Source organism: Chiloscyllium plagiosum, unplaced genomic scaffold (assembly GCF_037043375.1).
Source record: "Chiloscyllium plagiosum isolate Xiang-an unplaced genomic scaffold, Cpla_swu_hap1 HiC_scaffold_6, whole genome shotgun sequence".
In the NCBI taxonomy this organism is placed as follows: Eukaryota; Metazoa; Chordata; class Chondrichthyes; order Orectolobiformes; family Hemiscylliidae; genus Chiloscyllium; species Chiloscyllium plagiosum.
The window spans coordinates 14,575,639-14,596,591 of record NW_028270144.1 but is presented as its reverse complement, the minus strand read 5'-3'; the positions used below and the strand labels follow the sequence as shown (position 1 = coordinate 14,596,591).

The following is a 20,953-nucleotide window of genomic DNA, read 5'->3' as shown; positions in this document are numbered from 1 at the left end:
GCATATAATGTGATCTTATAAACCTTTGACCCAACCTTTGGGGTCCCCACGAATGGCAGCTGCCAGCAGCTCAATCATCAATGTGAAGAGTAAAGATGAGAGGGGACAGCCTTGCTGACTGCCCCGACTGATATTAAAAGTATCAATCCTTATACCATTACTGAGAAGAGCTCCCAGTGGATTACTGTAAAGGACTCTTACCCATCGACTAAACATTTTACCCAGGCCAAACCATTCCAGCGTATAAAAAAATACAACTATTCCACTTGACCAAATAGCTTCTCCACGTCCAAGGAAACCACGAACCCTTGAACTGACTGTTGCTGACAGACTTGAATCATGTCAAGCAGTCTCCTAACATTATTAGAAGATCTGTGACCCTTTATAAAACCCGTCTGATCCTCCTTAACAATAGAAGACAACACCCTTTCCAACCTCAATGCCAGAGTCTTAGACAAAATATTAAAATCAGAGATTAAAAACGAGATGGGTCTGTAAGAAACACAGTCTTCCCTTGAGGAGAAGAGAGATATTAGCCTCTCTTAAGGATGGCAGGAGGTAATCCTGACTATATGAATAGTTAAAAGCAAATTACTGCGGATGCTGGAATCGGAAGCTTTGACAAAGGGCCAGTTAGACTCGAAATGTCAGCTCTTTTCTCTCCTTACAGATACTGCCAGACCTGCTGAGATTTTTCAGCATTTTCTCTTTTGGTTATATGAATAGTTACATGTATTTAGAATCAGCCCCGCCAGTATGTTTACAAATTCTTTATAAAATTCACTGGGCAAGCCACCAGGGCCAGGCACCTTCCAATTTTGAAGTTGCCTCACCATCTCCTGTATGTCTTGAGCTGTTAACGAGCACTAAGGAGAGACACTTGTTCAGCAGACACATCAGAAAGATCCAAATTCCTAAAAGAAGACTCCATCTTATCCAGTCTGTCCTCACAGCATTCAGACTGGTAAAGTTCAGAGTAAAATCTCCAAAATGCCTCATTGATCTTTTTAGCATCGTAAGTAAGAGTCCTATTCCCTTCCCTGATAGAAGCAATAGACTAGGAGGCATTCTTCTTCCTGACCAAATATGCCAAGTATTTACCTGACTTATCATCAAACAGCATCTGCTTCGCAAAGGAAAGTTCCTTCCCTGCTGTATGTGTGAGGATAGGTTTAAGGTGGATTGGAGAGCTGTGATCCGCTGCAGCTTAGTCACTGACTGTCTACTGTTTAAGCCGTCTCAATTGCTTTCAATTGTGCTTCAAGCAGACACTGCTGCTTTCCCTTCTGACTGACAGAATATGAGATAATTATCCCTCTAGCATAGGCCATAGCAGTCTCCCAAAGAATGGATGGATTACTAGTTGTACCTGAGTTGGTGGCCAAAAAAGCTTCAAATTCCCTGGAGAAGTATTCTACAAACTTGCTGTCCTTGAGGATGAAGGGATCCATTCTCCAGTACCGTGAGCCCTTTGCATCACCCTTAATTTTAACATTAAATACACCGCTGCATGATCAGAGATGGCAATATTCCCAATCGAACAGCATACCACCAAATCTTAAAAAAGCCATGGGAGTTAGGAAATAATTAATCCTTGTGTGGCATTTATGAGGATTGGAAAAGAACATAAGATCTCTGCCCGTAGGATGGAGACTTCTCCAAATGTCTACTAACTCTAGTTCCACACGTAAATCACCCAACTGCCTAGATTGTGAAGAAAGCTTTGAGGTGCCTTTGCACATTCTACCCAGCACAAGATCCATAAGGCAATTAAAGACACCCTGATCATAATATGCGGCGATGCCAAAGCCATCAGTTTAGATAGTACATCAGTCAGATATTTAAGAGAGTGGGCCAGAGGACTACAGACATTTAAAATACCATATTCCTCACCATGTAGAAGGGCCTTAAGAATAACAAACTGACCATACTCATCTTTAACATCTATTAAATCTATTAAATTAAATGGGAGACCCTTCTGGATGAGTATAGCCACTCCCCTGCTTCTAGTACTAAAAGACGAAAAAAACATCTGATCAAACCCACCCTGCTTCAACTTCAAGTGTTCCTTGTCATTAAGGTGAGTCTCCTACAACAGGGCAACATCGACCCTCTCCTTTTCAAGCCTCAACAACACCTTTTTTTCTTTTAACTGGCGAATTAATCCCTCTGATATTCCAAGTGCAGCATTTAAGCATGCTGCTAACCATGATTCTTTACAATCACCTTTGACCTGCTGAGGGAAAGAATTTGTCTTGCAGCATGTTGAGCATATTCAAAAGACTCAGAGTCTATTTACAAAAATAAAAAGTAAACCAACTACAAAACCCAAACAATACTTAACCGGGGACTCTACCCGCTACCCACAGAGGGCACTTACATTTTCCACATATCCAAGCCCAAACCCAAGCAATGGAAGAAACCAAACAAAGGACATTGTAAACACAAAGGTATAACAAAAACAGTGAGCACACTGCCCACCCCCACAATATATCAATACCACTCCAGCTCAGAGAGAAAAAAAATCACCAACAACTTCAACGGGAAAAGAGTGAAAGAACAAGAAATGAAAGCAAGACAAAAAACACAGACATCATTGTCCACATCCATAAATACTTCTGTATTATTTTAAAGTGTCCAAGATATTTTTGGCTTGTTTCGAGGAATCAAACGACTGCACAGTCTCCTCCTAAGCAATACAAAGCATCATTGGGTATCTCGTCAAATACTGAATACCAAGGTCCTTTAACCTTCTCCTAACCTCACCAAACAATTCCTCTTATGAATCACTGCCGCAGAAATGTCCTGGAAAAACATTATCTTAGTTCTCTGATAGGTCAGGGCCTGCGGATCTCTCAAACTTCTCGAAGTTTTCATGACTCTCTGCTTGTCCCTGGAGCAGAATCAGGCGGGGTGCTGGCCCTGACTGGATCTGTGCACCGCAACCCGAAGAGCTCTGTCAACCGTCACTCGGACGGCCTCGGCATCCCAGCCAAGAAATTGTGGCAATCAGTCTTAAAAATAACTTGCTGACTGCTCATCTTCTACTCCCTCTGGCCGGCCGACGACCCGGATATTCTTTCTTCCACCTTGAATTTTTTTCAAACAGGGCCCAACCTTGTTTCTCAAGGGCATGGATCTGCCCTGCTGAGGACTTGAACTCGGTCTTTGACGCCGCAGTCTGCTGCTCAACCTCTTCAACTCGCTTTCTGAGGCCTTCCAACTCCTTCTCATGCTTTAGCAGCATGGCCGACATTGGCTCCAGCTGATTACGAGTCTCTTCCCTCATCTCCTGGATCAGCTGTTGGATCGCTCCGGTTCCTCCACGATGCTCTGCTGCGCAGGCATTTCTTTCACAGCTGCCGAGGCACCTGCAGCTGCTTCCGCAGTTGTAGTCTCGGGCCCACCTGATGTTTTCGGTGAGTGTCCCAAGTGTTAAGACTTGGCCGTTTGCTTCCCCTTCGTCATCCTCGCACGCTCAATTAAAAATTTAAACGGTAGCTTTTTCAAATAAAACTAAGGTGGAGGGATAAAAAATATTACTACCCTGGGTTGGGGTGCAGAGCTCAGCACGGCTGATCATTCAGATCACCACCATCTTTAATCCTCCCCAACTTCCCAGTTGATCCATCAATTCCTCCTTCTCCCTCGCCCACCAGCCCTAACTTATGTCAGGCTTCTCTCAACTCAAACCTTAAGCTTGTATTTTTCCTCAGTTTCTCTTTTATCCACCTTTATGACCTCTCTAAATACATTGTATTATTATGGGATTCACATAAGCATTCATCTCCTATTCTCTTAACCCCATTCTCATAATTGCAGAATCCAAGTCAGCGAAATTCCATATATTTTTATACAAGACAACATAAATATAAGGGCAGCACGGTGGCTCAGTGGTTAGTACTGCTGCCTCACAGCGCCAGGGACCCGGGTTCAACTCCCGCCTTGGGCAACTGTCTGTGTGGAGTTTGCACATTCTCCCCGTGTCTGCGTGGGTTTCCTCCCACAGTCCAAAGATGTGCAGGTTAGGTGAATTAGCCATGCTAAATTGCCCGTAATGTTAGGTGCATTAGTCAGGGGTAAACGTAGGGGAATGGGTCTGGGTGAGTTGCTCTTCAGAGGGTTGGTGTGGACTTGTTGGGCCGAAGGGCCTGTTTCCACACTGTAGGAAATCTAATCTAAAAAAAGAAATACTGCATTTTCAGATCCATGGGATTCTTTTAATTTGTCTGTCAGCTATGTTCATCTTTATTGTGATTATCAAGTTTCGAATTATGTGGAATTTTATGTTGGGAGTTCTCAACCATTAAAAAGCAGGGACTGAGCAAACCAATTCCTATCTGCAGAGAGAAGTAGAATTTCACTACATATGAATTTAATCTCAGCTCCAAAGTGCAAGAAACATTGCAGTGAAGTTTACAATTGAGTACTTTGACAGAGTTTCACCTAATAGGAGCTCAGATTGGAAATTTGCAAATGGTCAGTGCTCCCATTCCAGAATTTGCACAGGTTACTGGTTTGTGATTTGAAACGCTAGAGAATCGTACAAGGCAGGAATTAGTTGAACTGATCGTCACATGAATGTGAAGCCTGTAGTGTATTTTTGCTGCAATGCCAGCTCCTCCTAGTATTTGGGTAATAAAACAGAAATGTTCTTACTTTGTCCAGATGTATTCAGTCGGAAGTGGATTAGCATCTGCAATACAAATCAGGTATAAGCCGTCATCTTCAGTCATCTGATAGTCAATAAAAGCTGATGAAATGTCTGAAAATAAAATTTTTCATTAGAATTGAATTTTCGAAATCATTAAAAACAATCAGTAATTCAAACATGCACATTTAAGGAAAAATGATCAGGCTGCAACAACATTTCAGAACATGTTTTTTGGCCCATTGTCCTAGTGGTTATCTGCCACATGATGAATGCAATTCTAATCCCGAGATTCCATATTCCCTTATCTTCTTTTTGTTAAGGAACATTTTATGGAGTGTAAAATATATTGCAAACTTGCTATCACCAGATTTGTGCTACACCCAAGATTAATTTCAATTTCTCTCTCTGTCTCTCCTTCTTTGAATATGCCCGAAGGCAATGGCAGACAATTTAGTCAGGGATACTCATATCCTGAATGAAATATTAAAAATCCTCTATTAATTAGTGCAGTCAAGATGGTATTTGTGGAGTGTGTTGAGAAACAACGGAGTTAATGTTTGGTTGGGGTGTAGGCGGGAATGTGTAAGTGAAATGACAATCAGTTCAGTCATGATCTTGGTGGAGTAGACTTGAAGCCGTCTTCTGCTTTGAATTTGTGTGGTCACATGTCATAGGTCAAGGATGATTAATGAAAAGTTAAACAAACAAATGTTAGAAAGTTGAACAGGCATTTTCAGAGTGTTTCTTTTCCTTCAATGATGTTGCACATGTGGGGGGAGGTGGAGGAGATAGAAACTCAGCAGTAACAACAGAAAGTCTCAGGAAATGGTTCCTGAAAGTTATTAGTCAGCTAAAGCGAAATACAAAAATACTTTGGAATCTGGGAGCAAGCGTGGATTCTGCTGAAGGGACTGTAATTCCAGGGAGAATGTGATGAGTTATAAGTAGAAAACAGAAATATTCCTTTCAAGAATTTAAATTGTAAGTTGCTTTCAAAAAGACATCGTGTTGCAGTATACAAGTTCAAAAATGTAATGTCATGTCATTTTTTTCACTATCAACTGAAATCCCAATCTCCTTTTGCAAGCTGTACGTCTCTATGGAGATTATAATAGAGGGCAGATGTAATAGAAATGTTAAAAATAATTGGGGAAGATTTAATTTGGGTCAATTGGGACGAATGTTTCCTCTGGCAGGGGAACTGAAGAGGGTACATCGATCAGGTAATTGGCAAAACCATTAAAAAGGACATGAGTATTTTTTACTCGCTTATAATTTGGATAACTTTTTGCAAGAGGTGGAAAACAATTTAATGGGTGAGAAGTTTCCCAATAAAGAATACAGAATTACATAATGAGTCACATTGTTCTATGGCTCAGATGTTAATGGATAGGCGGGAAGTGTGCAGAGTAGTACATGGACCTAGCAAGGCCAGAGATCAAGAGACACTGCTGAGCTTAACAACAGAGCCTCAGCAAAATTAAACACTACAGATGTCTGTAATACAGTGGAGCTGGTAGACATTCAGAAACAGCACAAACTTAATTTTTCTTTACTCGTTTGTGGGATGCGGGTGTCGCTGGCTTGCCAGCATTTATTGCCTGTCCCTAGTTGCCCTTGAGAAGGTAGTGGTGAGCTGCCTTCTTGAGCCGCTGCAGTCCACCTGCTATGAGTTGACCCACAATACCGGTACGGAGGGAATTCCAGGATTCTGACTCAGTGACAGTGAAGGAATTGCAATCCAAATCAAGATGGTGAGTGACTTGGAGGGGGACTTGAAGGACATGGTGTTCCCATATATTTGCTGCCCTTAAATTTCTATGTGGAAGTAATAACGGGTTTGGAAGGTGCTGTCCGAGGATCTTTGGTGAATTTCTGCAGTGCATCTTGTAACTGGCAGGAGAGTAGTTTAATGTACACATGGTGATGGAGTCTGTCAGTTAGAGGTGAAGGAAATTTGACATCAAGGTGGGGGCAGTATATTGGAGTTTTGTCATATGCTTGTAAAAACACCAAAATGCTCATGCCTCTTCCTTTACAACGTAGGCTTAAAATGTATTTTTCTAGTTAAGGATTCAATTCCCTAAGGATTTCTCTTCACAGTAAATTTGTCAAAGCTGCCTTCTCATTCAAGCCCCAGTTAATACAGGTTCTGACAACATTGAAATATACAGCCTAGATTTGACAAACAGATTGCTGATTCCTTCCTCTGGGTGTCCTGCTTGCTTGTTCGAAAAAGGTGAATGTGGAGGCACAACAGGAAGGAGTAAAAGAAGTGGCTTCTGCTTTTTTAATAGCCCCACAGTTGTACAGCTAAAATGGAGCCATAACAAATTCTACTTCACTCTTGCACCTCATTGTGTATTTACTACAAATATTAACACAAATATAATGAAAAATAGGATAGAATTGTAATTACAGTCAATAGTCAGTCGATAAGGAATGTGTTTTGAAGCTATGAGGGTTGGATGTTCCACAAGACAGACAATCTTCTGCCCATGAAGCGACTTATTTGGACACAGTTGAAACCAGTTAGAGACAGTCACAGTCCCATTTGCAGCAGGAGGCCCAATAATTTCATTGGTACATACAACGAAAGGGGCTTTCCAAGTGATACTGGCGGCTGGCTTTGCATTTGCTGCTGTACAGATGACAATGAGGCGTTTCCTGCAGTCAGTCAGAGAAAAGTCTGGATATGTTTGGATGGTAACAGTCGGAGGAGCTAAATTGAGACAAAGAAGTGTAGTTTAGAACATTCAGATGTCATGATCCTTTCTGAATGATTAACCAACATCAAACACTGAACCTAGTTCAAATTAGACATCACAATGACATCCAAGTTTTGCAGTCCATCCTCTCAGTCAAATGAAAGATGTTTATCCAAATGAAAGATGAAAGAATTTTATTACTTACCTTGAGGAAACCACAGAAAGAAATGGTGAAAAGAGACTGAGATGACAATGGAAACCTCTGTTGTAAAATACAAATAAACTGCAAGACCTCTCTGCTTATGGACAGTCCTGTACAGTATGGACTAATGGGATCTTCAACTTCTGCTGGAGAAACTCACCATGCAATTGTATTAGTGTGTTTTAATTAATAGCATCCTGGGTATCAGGACAGCAGTTTACATTTTAACACTTTCAAGATCAAGTGAGAGGGAGTGAATTAACCCTCTTGGAAAATTGCAGAAAACAATTTTAGTTTATTTAGGAAAAAAGTAAACTCAGGAAATGAATAGTTGTAAATGAACAACTAAATAAAGATTACATTTAACGACACTGTGTTGGAAGTGAGTGAATAGTCCAATGATAACTGCATAACACGAAGTCATCTGTATAAAGAACAATTCTCATCCTTCATCGTTAATGAAATCTGAGGAAGGTCAGTTATTAACTGTGGAATCTGGACTAGGGATTTCTTTCTGGTCTGATCAGTTTCTCTATGTGCTAGTAGTTTGCTTCAGCAAGGCATTTGATAAGATTCCCCATAGTAGGCCCATTCATAAAGTCAGGAGATATGGGATATAGGGAGATTTTGCTGTCTGGATTCGGAAGTGGTTGATGAAAGAAGGCAGAGAGTTGCTGTAGATGGGAAGCATTCTGCCTGGAGGTCAGTGGTGAGCGGTGTCCTGCAGTGCTCTGTTCTTGGGCCTCTGCTATTTGTAGTTTTTATAAAGGACTTGGATGAGGAGTTTGAGGGGTGTGTTAGTAAATTTGCCAATGACACAAAGGTTGGAGGTGCCGCTGATAGTATTGAAGGCTATTGCAGGCTGCAGCGCGACATAGACAGGATGCAGAGCTGGGCTCAGAAATGGCAGATGGAGTTCAACTGGATAAATGTGAAGTGATGCATTTTGGAAGATCGAACTTGAATGCTGAATATAGGATTAAAGACAGGATTCTGTGCAGTGTGGAGTAACAGAGGGATCTGGGTGTGCAAGTACATCGATCCCTCAAAGTTGCCGCCCAAATGCATAGGGTTGTTAAGAAAGCATATGGTGTTTTGGCTTTCATTAACAGGGGAATAGAATTTAAGAGCTGCGTGGTTTTGCTGCAGTTCTACAAGACGCTGGTGAGACAACACTTGGAATGTTGTGTCCAGTTCTGGTCACTTTATTATAGGAAAGATACGGAGGCTTTGGAGAGGGTGCAAAGGAGGTTTACCTGGTTGCTGCATAAACTGGAGGGCGAGTGTTATGAAGAGAGGTTGACTAAGCTTGGACGTTTCTCTCTGGAGAGAAGGAGGAAGATAGGTGACCTGATCGAGGTATACAAGTTAATGAGAGGCATGGATAGAGTCAATAGCCAGAGACTTTTCTCCAAGGCAGGATTGACTAGCACGAAGGGTAATAGTTTTCAGATATTAGGAGGAAGGTATTGAGGAGAAGTCAGAGATAAGCTTTTTATGGAGAGTTGTGAATGCATGGAATACGTTGCCAGCAGTGGTGGAAGCAGAGTCATTAGTGACACTTTAGAAACTGTTGGGCATGCACATGGACAGCAGTGAATTGAGGGGTGCGTAGGTTAGGTTATTTTATGTTAGATTAGGAATAATCTTTGGCACAATATCATGGGCCGAAGGGCCTGTACTGTGCTGTACTTTTCTATGTTCTATGCTGATTTCTTGCGAGGATGAACGGGCAATCATTAGACTCTTATCCCACTGGGGAGACTGACAGCCCAAGCAAGCCTCAATTCACTCCAATGGAACTACCAGAGTCTAGGGTCAAGCAAGGCTGGGGAGAAAGCACAAGGATCAAGATTCATAGCCAAAAATGAAAACATTGGCTGCACTGTGCTTGTTCAGAGAATTCCACTCTAGGGAATAGAAGCAGCAGCAGAACAAACAATGGCCAATATCTCATACTCAACTAACATTATTAAATTGGCTTAGATCTTGTCACCTTGATTATATCAAATGGTGATGTTTGCAGATTCTGAGGGCTGCAATAGCACAACAATTTCCAGTGAGCCCACTTCTGCTCAAATCCCAAGATGTGCTACTAATGAATGGGCTCCAGGGAAGCCCACACAGAACCTATTGGAATTTTTCCATTTTTCAGCGTTTGGGCCAATTCAACAACACCGAACAAATGTTCAAATTATTTAATGAGAGTTTTTCTCAGTAGGGATAAAAAGCGTTTGAAGGAAAGGAAGGGAAGAGGGAATGGTAGCAGTGTGGGAGCCTGCAATTATAAGCATGCAATGAACTGCAGTCTTAAAACACTGGGTTGTCACTGATCTGAAAGCAGGCCGTGTACCTTCATTTTGATACATTTATAGGAAGTTGGTATTGCTGGCTCGGCCAGCAGTTACTGCCATGGAGGTGGTGGTAGTAGGCTGCCTAATGGAACTGCTATAGCCTTGAACATACTGACACCCATGATGCTATTAAAGAGTTCAGGTGTACGACTGAGTGACAATGAGCTAAATATCATTTTAAGTCAGGAAAGTGTTTGACTTGGGACTTGCAGATGGTGTTCCCACGCATCTGCTGTTTGTCCTGTATGGCCGAGATTGTAGGTTTGGAAGATGCCGTTGTAGAAGCCTCGGTGATTTGCTGTAATGCATCTTGTAGATGGTACATGCTGTTGCTATTGATGTTGAAGGTGGTGGGTTGGATGCCAATCGAGCAAACCAAGTTATCTTGGATAATGCTGCTCTTTGAGTGATGTTGAAACTGCACTCACCAGGTGATTGGAGAATTAAATCACATTGCTGACTCCTACCTTCTAGGCGGTAGACGGGATCTGGGGAGTCATAGATGTCACAGGCAGTAGGACTCTTAAGCCTTTGAACTGCATAAATATAACTGAAGATCAAGCCCAAGGTAGAGGACAAGATTTTAAAGAGATGGTAACATCACCAGATGCCATTGCATGTCAAGAATTGGGGCATGAGCACTACATTGGTTTTAATCTATTAACTGAAATATGTAAAATATCCAGATTTTTGTGATTTGGAGGAGCTGGTGTTGGACTGGGGTGTACAAAGTTAAAAATCACACAACGCGAGGTCTTAATACAACAGGTTTGTTTGGAAACACTAGCTTTCCTGATACAGGAGCAGCACTCCAAAAGCTGGTGCTTCCAAATAAACCTGTTGGACTATAACTTGGTGTTGTGTGATTTTTAGCCCGGTTTTTGTGCCCATTCTACCAGTTCATTCTATGTACATTAATCCATTTCATAATGAACGCAAAATTTCCCAGGTGAAAGAAACACATTTGAATTTTGCACTGTCACGACGTTCCATAACATAGTCAGAGATGTACAGCACGGACACAGACTCTTTGGTCCAATCCTCCATGACAACCAGATATCCCAACACAATCTAGTCCCACCTGCCAGCACCCGGCTCATATCCCTCCAAACCCTTCCTATTCATATACCCAACCAGATGGCTTTTAAATGCTGTAAATGTACCACCATCTACCACTTCCTCTGGCAGCTCATTCCATACACGCACCACCCTCTGCATGAAAAAGTTGCCCCTTAGGCCCCTTTTATATCTTTCCCCTCTCACCCTAAACCTATGCCCTCTAGTTCTGGACTCCCCAACCCCAGGGAAAAGACCTTGTCTATTTATCCTATCCATGTCTCTCACGGTTTTATAAACCTCTATAAGGTCACCCCTCAGCCTCTGACATTCCAGGGAAAACAGCCCCAACTTATTCAACCTCTCCCAATTGTGCGAGTCCTCTAACCCTGGTGACATTCTTTTAAATCTTTTCTGAATCCTTTCAAGTTTCACAACATCTTTCTGATAGGAAGGAGACCAGAACTGCATGCAATATTCCAAAAGTGGCCTCATCAATGTCCTGCACAGCCACAACATGACTTCTCAACTCCTGTACTCAATGCTCTGACCAATAAAGGAAAGCATACCAAATGCCTTCTTCACTATCCTATCTACGTGCAACTCTACTTTCAAGGAACTAATGAACCTGTACTCCAAGGTTTCAATGTTCAGCAACACTCCCTAGGATATTACCATTAAGTGTATAAGTCTTGCACTGATTTGCTTTCCCAAAATGCAGCACCTCACATTTATCTAAACTCCATCTGCCACTCCTCAGCCCATTGGCCCATCTGATGAAAATCCCATTGTAATGTGAAGTAAACTGCTTTGCTGTCCGCGACACCTCCAATCTTGGAGTCATTTGCAAACTTACTAACTATACCTCCTGTGTTCACATCCAAATCATTTATATAAATGACGAAAAGTAGGTGGACCCAGCAACCACCATTGTGGCACAGCACTGGTCACAGACTTCCAGTCTGAAAAGCAAACATTCATCACCACCCTCTGCCTTCTACCTTTGAGCCAGTTCTATGTCCAAATGGCTAGTTTTCCCTGTATTCCATGAGATCTAACCTTGCTAACCAGTCTCCCATGAGGAACCTTGTGAAACACCTTATTGAAGTAATCAAAGATGGAGAATGGAAAAAATTTCTGGCTGTAACAGGCTGCTCCTTTTTTGAGGTATTTTAGGTGTTGGAGGTGATTTCCTTGAATTCCAGGAGCATCAATTACTGTTTTATATGCTTTTGCATTGTTTTGCAACTTTGGAGAAAAAAGTCAAAACAATGGCACTTTTAAAAGGGAGAGGAACAGACAAAGGCAGCACATGGTCAGGTCAGTGCAGGAGAGAGACCGAGAGAGCGAGAGAGAAAGAAACCCACACTGCTAACTGACACAGCAGTATACCCATGCAGTTACTGCCTTTTGTGTTTAATTCATGTATCTCTGGACACCGGAGTGCATCTGGGAAAGTTAACAAACATTGAAATTCACAACTGGTCTTGGAGGAACCTGTTTGGGAGAGGTCACAGCACAAAGACAGATAAAAATATTCACTTAAGTGTGGTCTTACAGTAAGTCTGCATTAGTAAGTAGAGTGAGTTCTTTCTTGAGTATATGTTTTATTGAGATATGTCTCTTGATTAAACTTACAAATATAAGCCAAAAGTATTAAATTAGCCTGGAGCAGTGTTTTGCAGAGGAATAAGACAGGGCTATTTTCTGGGTCTGCAGATTGGAATAGGCAAAGATGACCCTTAGTGGAGTGATATGCTGTTCTTATCGGATGTGGGAGTTTCGGGACAGTTTAAGTGTCATTGAGGATTATATCTGCAATAAATGCAGTTGGTTGCGATTCCTATTAGATCGAATGGAATAGTTGAAGTGACAATTAGAGGCAATGAGGAATTTACAAGAGCAAGGGGGTGTGATGGATGGCACTTACTGGAAGGAAGAAAAGTCACAGATACAGTTACATAGATGGGTTAACTCCAGGAAAGGTAAGAGAGGTAGGCAGGTACTGTAGGAGTTTTGCGTGGCTATCCCCATTTCAAACAAATATGCTGTTTTGGAAAATGTTGGAGATGGATTCTCAGAGGAATGTAGCACAAACAGCCAAGTTTCTGGTATTGAAACTGGCTCTAATGTAATGAGGGGTACGTCAGGTTCCAAGAGATCGATTGTGCAAGGAGACCCTCTAGTCTGAGGCACAGACAGATGTGTCTGGGGCCATTCGCAAAAAATCAGAATGGTGTGTTGTTTCCCTGGTGCCAGGATCGAGGATGTCTCAGAGAGGGTGCAGAATGCTACAGGATGCTAGATGACTAAAGAAATTGAGTGTTTGGTTAAGAAAAAGAAGGAAGCATATGTCAGGTATAGACAGGATAGATCAAGTGAATCCTTAGAACAGCATACAGGCAGTAGGAGTATACTTAAGAGGGAAATCAGGAGGGCAACAAGGGGCCATGAGATAGTTTTGGCAAATAGAATTAAGGAGAATCCAAAGGGTTTTTACAAATACATTAAGGACAAAAGGGTAGCTAGGGAGACAATAGGGCCCCTCAAAGATCAGCAAGGCAGCCTTTGTGTGGAGTCTCAGGAGATGGAGGAGACACTAAATGAGTATCTTGCATCAGTGTTTACTGTGAGAAAGGATGTGGAAGATACAGAATGTAGGGAAACGGATGGTGACATCTTGAAAAATGTCCATATTACAGAGGAGGAAGTGCTGGATGCCTTGAAATGCATAAAAGTGGATAAATCCCCAGGACCTGATCAGGTGTACCCGAGAACTCTGTGGAAAGCTAGGGAAGTGAATGGTGGGCCCTTTGCTGAGCTATTTATATCATCAATAGTCACAGGTGAGTTGCCTGAAGACTGCACGTTGGCTAACATGGTGCCACTGTTGTAAGAATGGTGGTAAAGACAAGCCAGGGAACCATAGACCAGTGACCATAGACCAATACATGTATTTGGAAAGGCAAGGAGTGATCAGGGATAGTCAACATGGCTTGGTGGGTGGGAAATCATGTCTCACAAACATGATTGAGATTTTTGAGGAAGAAACAAAGAAAGTTGAAGAGGGCAAAGTGGTAGACATGATCTATATAGACTTCAGTAAGATGTTCAACAAGGTTCTTCATGGGAGACTGTTAGCAAGGTTAGATCTCATGGAATACAGGGAGAACTAGCCATTTGGATACAGAAATGGCTCAAAGGTAGTAGGCAGAAGGTGGTGGTGAAGGGTTGTTTTTCAGATTGGAGGCCTGTGACCAGGGGAATGCCACAAGGATCGATGCTGGGTTCACTACTTTTCGTCATTTATATAAATGACTTGGATGTGAGCGTAAGAGGTATAGTTAATAAGTTTTCAGATGATACCAAAATTGGAGGTGTAATGAACAGCAAAGAAGGCTACCTCAGATTACAACGGAATCTTGATCAGATGGGCCAATGGGCTGAGAAGTGGCAGATGGAGTTTAATTTAGATAAACGCGAGGTGCTGCATTTTGGGAAGGCAAATCTTAGCAGGACTTATACACTTAGTGGTAAGATCCTAGGGATTGTTGCTGAACAAAGAGACCTTGGAGTGCAGGTTCATAGCTCCTTAAAAGTGGAGTCGCAGGTAGATTGGATAGTGAAGGCGGTGTTTGGTATGCTTTCCTTTATTGGTCAGAGTATTGAGTACAAGAGTTGGAAGATGATGTTGCGGCTGTACAGGACATTGGTTAGGTCACCAGTGCATGTAATTCTGGTCTCCTTCCTATCAGAAGGATGTTGTGAAACTTGAAAGGTTTAGAAAAGGTTCAGAAAAGATTTACAAGGATATTGCCAGAGTTGGACGATTTGAGCTATAGGAAGAGATTGAATAGGCTACGGCTATTGTCCCTGGAGCATTGGAGGCTGAGGGGTGACTTTATAGAGGTTTATAAAATCATGAGGGACATAGATAGGGTAAATAGACAAGGTCTTTTCCCTGCGGTCGGGGAGTCCAGAACAAGAGGGCATAGGTTTAGGGTGAGAGGGAACAGATATAAAAGAGACTTCGGGGCAATGTTTTCACGCAGCAGGTGGTACGTGTATGGAATGAGCTGCCAGACGAAGTGGTGGAGGCTGGTACAATTGCAACATTTGAAAGGCATTTGGATGGGTATATGAGTAGGAAGGGTTTGGAGGGATATGGGGCGGGTGCTGGCAGGTAGAACTAGACTGGGTTGGGATATCTGGTCGGTATGGACGAGTTGGACCGAAGGATCTGTTTCCATGCTGTATATCTCTATGGCTCTGTGACTCTAAGTCCATATGAATCACATCCACTGCTCTGCCCTCATCAATCCTCTTTGTTACTTGTTCAAAAAAACTCAATCAAGTTTGTGAGACATGATTTCCCACATACACAAAACCATGCTGACTATCCCTAATTAGTTCTTGCCTTTCCAAATACATGTAAATCCTGTCCTTCAGGATTCCTCCAACAACTTGCCCACCAACAATGTCACGCTCATTGGTCGATAGTTCCCTGGCATTTCTTACCACATGGCACCGCATTAGCTAACCTGCAATCATCTGGCACCGGTGACTATCGATGATACAAATATTCAGCAAGGGGCCCAGCAATCACTTCCCTAGCTTCGCACAAAGTTCTAAGGTACACCTGAGCAGGTCTGGGGGATTTATCCACTTTTACGCGTTTCAAGACATTCACCACCACCTCCTCTATAATATGGACATTTTTCAAGATGACACCATCTATTTCCCTACATTCTATATCTTCCATGTCTTTCTCCACAGTAAACACTGATGCAACATACTCATTTAGTATCTCCCCCATCTCCTGTGGCTTCACACATAGGATGTCGTGCTGATCTTTGAGGTGCCCTATTCTCTCCCTAGTCACTCTTTTTTCCTTAATATATTTTTTTAAAACCCTTTGGATTGTCCTCAACCTCATTTGTCAAAGCTATCTCATGTCCTCTTTTTGCCCTCCTGATTTCCCCCTGAGTATACTCCTACTGCATTTATACTGTCAGAATTCACTTGATCCCTCCAGTCTGTGCCTGTCATATGCTTCCTTCTTTTTTCTTAACCAAAACCTCAATTTTTCTAGTCATCCAGTATTCCCTACTTCTACCAGCCTTTCCTTTCACCCGAGCAGGAATATACTGTCTCTGAACTTTCATCATCTCATTTTTGAAGGGCTTTCCATTTTCTTTTAGAGTAGATTAGATTACTTACAGTGTGGAAACAGGCCCTTTGGTCCAAGATGTCCACACTGACCCACCAATGCGAAACCCACACAGACCCATTCCCCTACATTTACCCCTTCGCCTAACACTATGGGCAATTTAGCATAGCCAATTCACCTAATCTGCACATTTTTGGATTGTGGGAGGAAACCGGAGCACCCGGAGAAAAACCCAAGCAGACATGGGGAGAATGTGCAAACTCCACACAGTCAATCGCCTGAGGCGGGAATTGAACTCGGTCTTTGGCGCTGTGAGGCAGCAGTGCTAACCACTGTGTCACCGTGCCGTCCACATTTCCATTTGTCCGCTGTCCCTTTACCTGTGAACATCTGCCTCCAATCGGCTGTTCTTGCCTAATACCGTCAAAATTAGCCTTCCTCCAATTTAAAACTTCAACTTTTGAACCAATTTACACCAAATTAATATTTTAGAATGGGAAGCATTTTAATATCTGAAATGCAGTGACTATTTAGTAGACAGTAAAATCCTATAAACGGCATTGTGATAATGACCAGAATTTTTGTCTGTGATGTTGCTGGACACCAGGGAGAACTCCTGCATTCTGCTTTGAGACAGTGACATGAAATATTTTACACCCACCCAGGACAATCTCAACATGCTTTTGAAAGACAACACCTGTCATGTACATTTGTCAGTACTACATTGTAGAGTCAAAATTGTGTTCCAGCCTGGGCTTTGACTTGGAGGCAAGAGTGCAACATTAAAAGTGATATTAAAAGTCAGACATTAAAATGGAAAGGTTCTACACCTCTTACGATTAGCCGTATGTCCTTTTCAACAGGCCCATCAGGGAATAAAGTGAAAATACAGCTGTATATCCCCTCATCACTTAGGGTAATATTTCTCAAATACATCGACGCATTTTTGGAACTTTGGCCAACGTAGGTCATTCTGCCGTCAAATATATCGTTAAGTCTTTCATCCTTTCCATTTTTGAAAACTGCTGTGAAAAAGTTCCATTGTTGTTGACCACGCTTGTGTCGCCACATGAATTGTGAGATAGTTTGTTCAGTGAAAATTGTACACGGCAGCAGGGCATCATCACCGACAGATCTCAAAATCAGGAAACCAATGGCAGGAAGAGGATTTTTAAGCCAACATTTTGGTGCAAGGCTGGATGAAAGGCAATTAAAATATCCCCTTTCCTGCTTTCTACTGTATTGGATTGAAATTGACTGTAGCCCACACTACTGAGCAGGTGACTCAGGCACTGGCATGAACTCATTGTAATCCTCTTTGATGATGCCATCAGTCCCGTGCTGTAATATTAATTGTCAGGATAGCATTCACACTTCACAGCTGCTAATGATTATGAACAACGCAGGGCCCGAAGAGACATTTTGAAAACATTTATTGGGGCCAGGAGTAGAAGCAGTATGAATCTGGGTTCTACTTGGAACATTTGAGCTTGGCTTCCCCTTTCCTTCCCATGGAACTCTAAAACCCCCTTCCCAAAACATTTAGTTTTCTTCCCAAATGCATTTCCATTTGGTACCAGCTGGGCCTTGCTTTCCGAACAAGAATTCCCAAATTTTGATAGACTGTCACCTTCCTCCTGTTTATCATGTCGGCCTAGCTATGGCATACACATGAATTGCACGGTGTCACCTATCATAATCCTGAACATTTGATGTGTGACCTGCACCCTCATGTTCAGGCAATGCATTCATCTGGAAAATATATATGAGTGGAGGTCATCACTGAACTAACTGTCCAGTTTGTGACCAGAAATCCATCTTTGCACTGCTATTCTTCTTTCTGATTCCCATTCCAACGCAGAAAAAGGCAACAGGCTGATGCCTCATGGAGAATCTATGCCTAATAGTACAGTGAAGACAAGAGGAAACACCCATTGAAAGAATGCACTGAATGTGGAGTCTTAAAAAAAACTATGTTGGGATATGATGTGGAGAATATTTCCAAGTTTATTGTTCTGGAAGAGGTTCCTTGCCCAACAAATTGAGAGAAATAGAGAAAGGAGCATATGGAGCGGTGAGTATAAAAACTAATTTACCTCAGGGATTTGTGGCCTGAGAGCGGAGTTAGAGGGAGGTGCACACAGAGTAACTAAAGCCAAACAGAAAATGTGAGTCTCAGGAAAGCTGTGTCCTGATTGGCTGGTAAGAAATCGGTCAAAAATTGGAAATAAAAACACTGAAAAACTAATTAATAAATTAATTAACTAACGAGGTATTAACTAACTAGGTAGAGATGGCTGGGCAGATGATGTGCTGTAGCTGCATGTTGTGGGAGCTGGCAGATCCTGTTGCGAGTTGCAGTTACCACATCTGCAGCAAGCATGTGTTGCTGAAGAAACTTTGTCTCAGAATTGATAAGCTGGAGACCGAGCTTCAGACTCTGTGGCACATCCAGCAGAGCCGGAGTTACGTGGATGCTTTGTTTCAGGAGGCGGTCACACCTGGTAGATTAAGTACTTCAGATTCAGGTCAGTGGGCAGGGACAGCAGTGTGTGAAAGCAAATGAGGCAGGTAGAGAGATCCTATATTCAGGAACAGAGAAGCCTCAGCTCTTTTCCTTGCCCAACAAGTACAATGTATTTGCTCCCTGTGTGGATGAGGAACAGAGCTGAAGGCAGAATGAGCCAGCTGACATGGCACCATGGTACAGGGGGCCATTCAAGAGAAGGAAGCAAAACGTCAAATGGCAGCTGTAGGGGATTGTTTCATTAGGGGAATAGATAGCATCCTTTGTAAGCAGGATTGTGAGTTGCTTGAGATACTGTGCCTTTTCCAGGGTACTTTGAGGTAGTGAGCCTTTTACAGGTACTGAGGTGATGCCTTAAAGCCCTTGTCTTTCTCCTAATTGGCAGATGTGGGACATTTTAATGAGAAATGGGTCATGAGCAGCAATTGGCTATTTGATCTTCAGATGCTACTCGACCAATCAATAAGCTAATAACCCGATTGTGGTCTCGATTCGAACTTCCTGTCTGCACTTCACAACTCTCTACTCCTTTGTCTATTCAAATTCTATCTGATCCTGCTGTGAAGTAAATTTTTAGCATATATTGTTTACTAGGAAGCAGACTTTACAGGCTAGCGATCCTCTGAAAACTATTTTAATCTCCAGCTCTCCTGCTTCTAGAGTCTGCCATAAAGGAGCCATCTTACCTGTATTTGCTCAATCCAGTCCTTTCTAGATCTTGTTTCATTAAAATCACCTCTTGCTCGACCAAACTCTAAAAGGTATTGTCCCAACTTTTACAACATTTTTCTAGATGACCCTTTTAGCTCAGGAATAAACTGTCTCTGAAGTACTGACACAATTATAATTTTTCAAATTAGGGGACCGAAACGGAACATCACATCTTAGGTGTGGTCTGACTAAGGCCTGCACCACTGCAGTAAAAATGTCTGTACTTTATATGGTCCATTCTGCTTGCGATAAATAACATTGTCCAATTTGTCTTTAATGACTTGTTTCATCTGCATAGTACCTTGTGATTTCATAGCACCAGGGCACCCAGAATCCCCTGCTTTTTCTACAATCTCTTTCTATTTAAATAGTATACTGTTCACATTTTTCCTACTTTGTACTCCATGTACTTATTTGTTTGGTCATTCACTTCATCTATATCACTGTGCAGACAGGCTACCTTACACTAACAATTTACTTTGCTCGCTATCTTGAAGTCATCAGCAAATCTAGCTGTTGATTCCTTCATCCAAATCAATGTGCAGGTTGTACTTCTGCTCTGTTCCTCTACCCTTGACATTGTCAGTGTCTAAAAAGCTATGTATTTCTTAACTATATTGTCCCATTGTGATAGTGAATTTTCCAGGGTCATCACCTGAGTAGAGACATTCCTCCTAGTTGCACATACAAATGGTCTACCTTGTGTCCTGACACCATGACCCAGAACATCAACCTGCATAAAATCAGTCCAGCCCTGTCAAAATTTTATACAGTTCAACAAAATACCCTCTCAATCTTCAGTGAATACAAGCCTTGTTGACCCAATCCCTCCTGATATGGTAAACCTGTTATTCCAGCAATCTGCCGAGTGAATTATCATTGGAACCCTCTCCGAGTAGTATGTAACTTCTTGGTTAAAGAGATAGAAACACCAGATAATACACCAGGGCATTGGGAAGACTACACATGTACAGCTGTTGCAGGAAAAATAGTTTTAATAAAACCTTAATGATGGATGCATTGGGCTTACTACAGCTCTATTTTGAAGTATACAGCCAGACCAGGAGAAACCATTTGCATGATTTCCTGTTTTCTTTTCTTTTCAGAGCAGCAAGACAGCCTTACCTTTGTTAGACTAACTGACCTACAATCTGCTTTCTGTCCCATCATTTCTTGAATAAAGGTGTTATATCAACTATTATCCAATTCACTGTGATCCTTCCAGAATCTATGCAATTTTAGAAGATTATAACAAAATGCATGGGACTTATGCTTGGATCTTGGTGGTATCCCTATCTCTGGGCCAGAAGTTCAGAGTCCAGGTGCCATCTCTTACCGATGTGTCTCATAACACATCTAAACAATTTGATTTCAAAAGAAAATCTATAATTGAGAGCCTCTTCAGACATCAGGATATAGGCCACATTCTCCACAAACTTGTCAGCCTTTTGTTTAATAGTTTTCCAAACATCCTTCTTTCAAGTGTTTTGTTCTAGACTCCACCCTGCTGTGGAGAAGGTGGTAGTGAGCTGCCTTCCTGACCCGCTGCAGTTCACACGCTATAGACTGAC

At 42.1% G+C, this 20,953-nt stretch overlaps 1 protein-coding gene across 4 annotated transcripts in view; it reads right to left on the bottom strand.

Annotated features, from left to right (window-relative positions):
- Positions 1-20,953, bottom strand: part of LOC122550462 (nectin-1-like) — a 70,262-nt gene that overhangs the window by 25,295 nt on the left and 24,014 nt on the right. For 2 of the 4 annotated variants that reach the window (XM_087987895.1, XM_087987894.1), the window contains exons 2-3: positions 7,074-7,376; positions 4,660-4,765 (exon numbers count right to left, since the gene is read on the bottom strand). In XM_087987895.1, coding sequence (XP_087844021.1) covers positions 4,660-4,765; positions 7,074-7,376 — 409 coding nt within the window. Of the gene's footprint in view, positions 1-4,659; positions 4,766-7,073; positions 7,377-16,974; positions 17,306-20,953 lie in introns of those variants that run through there. The other 2 variants (XM_087987896.1, XM_087987897.1) reach the window with 2 other exon arrangements.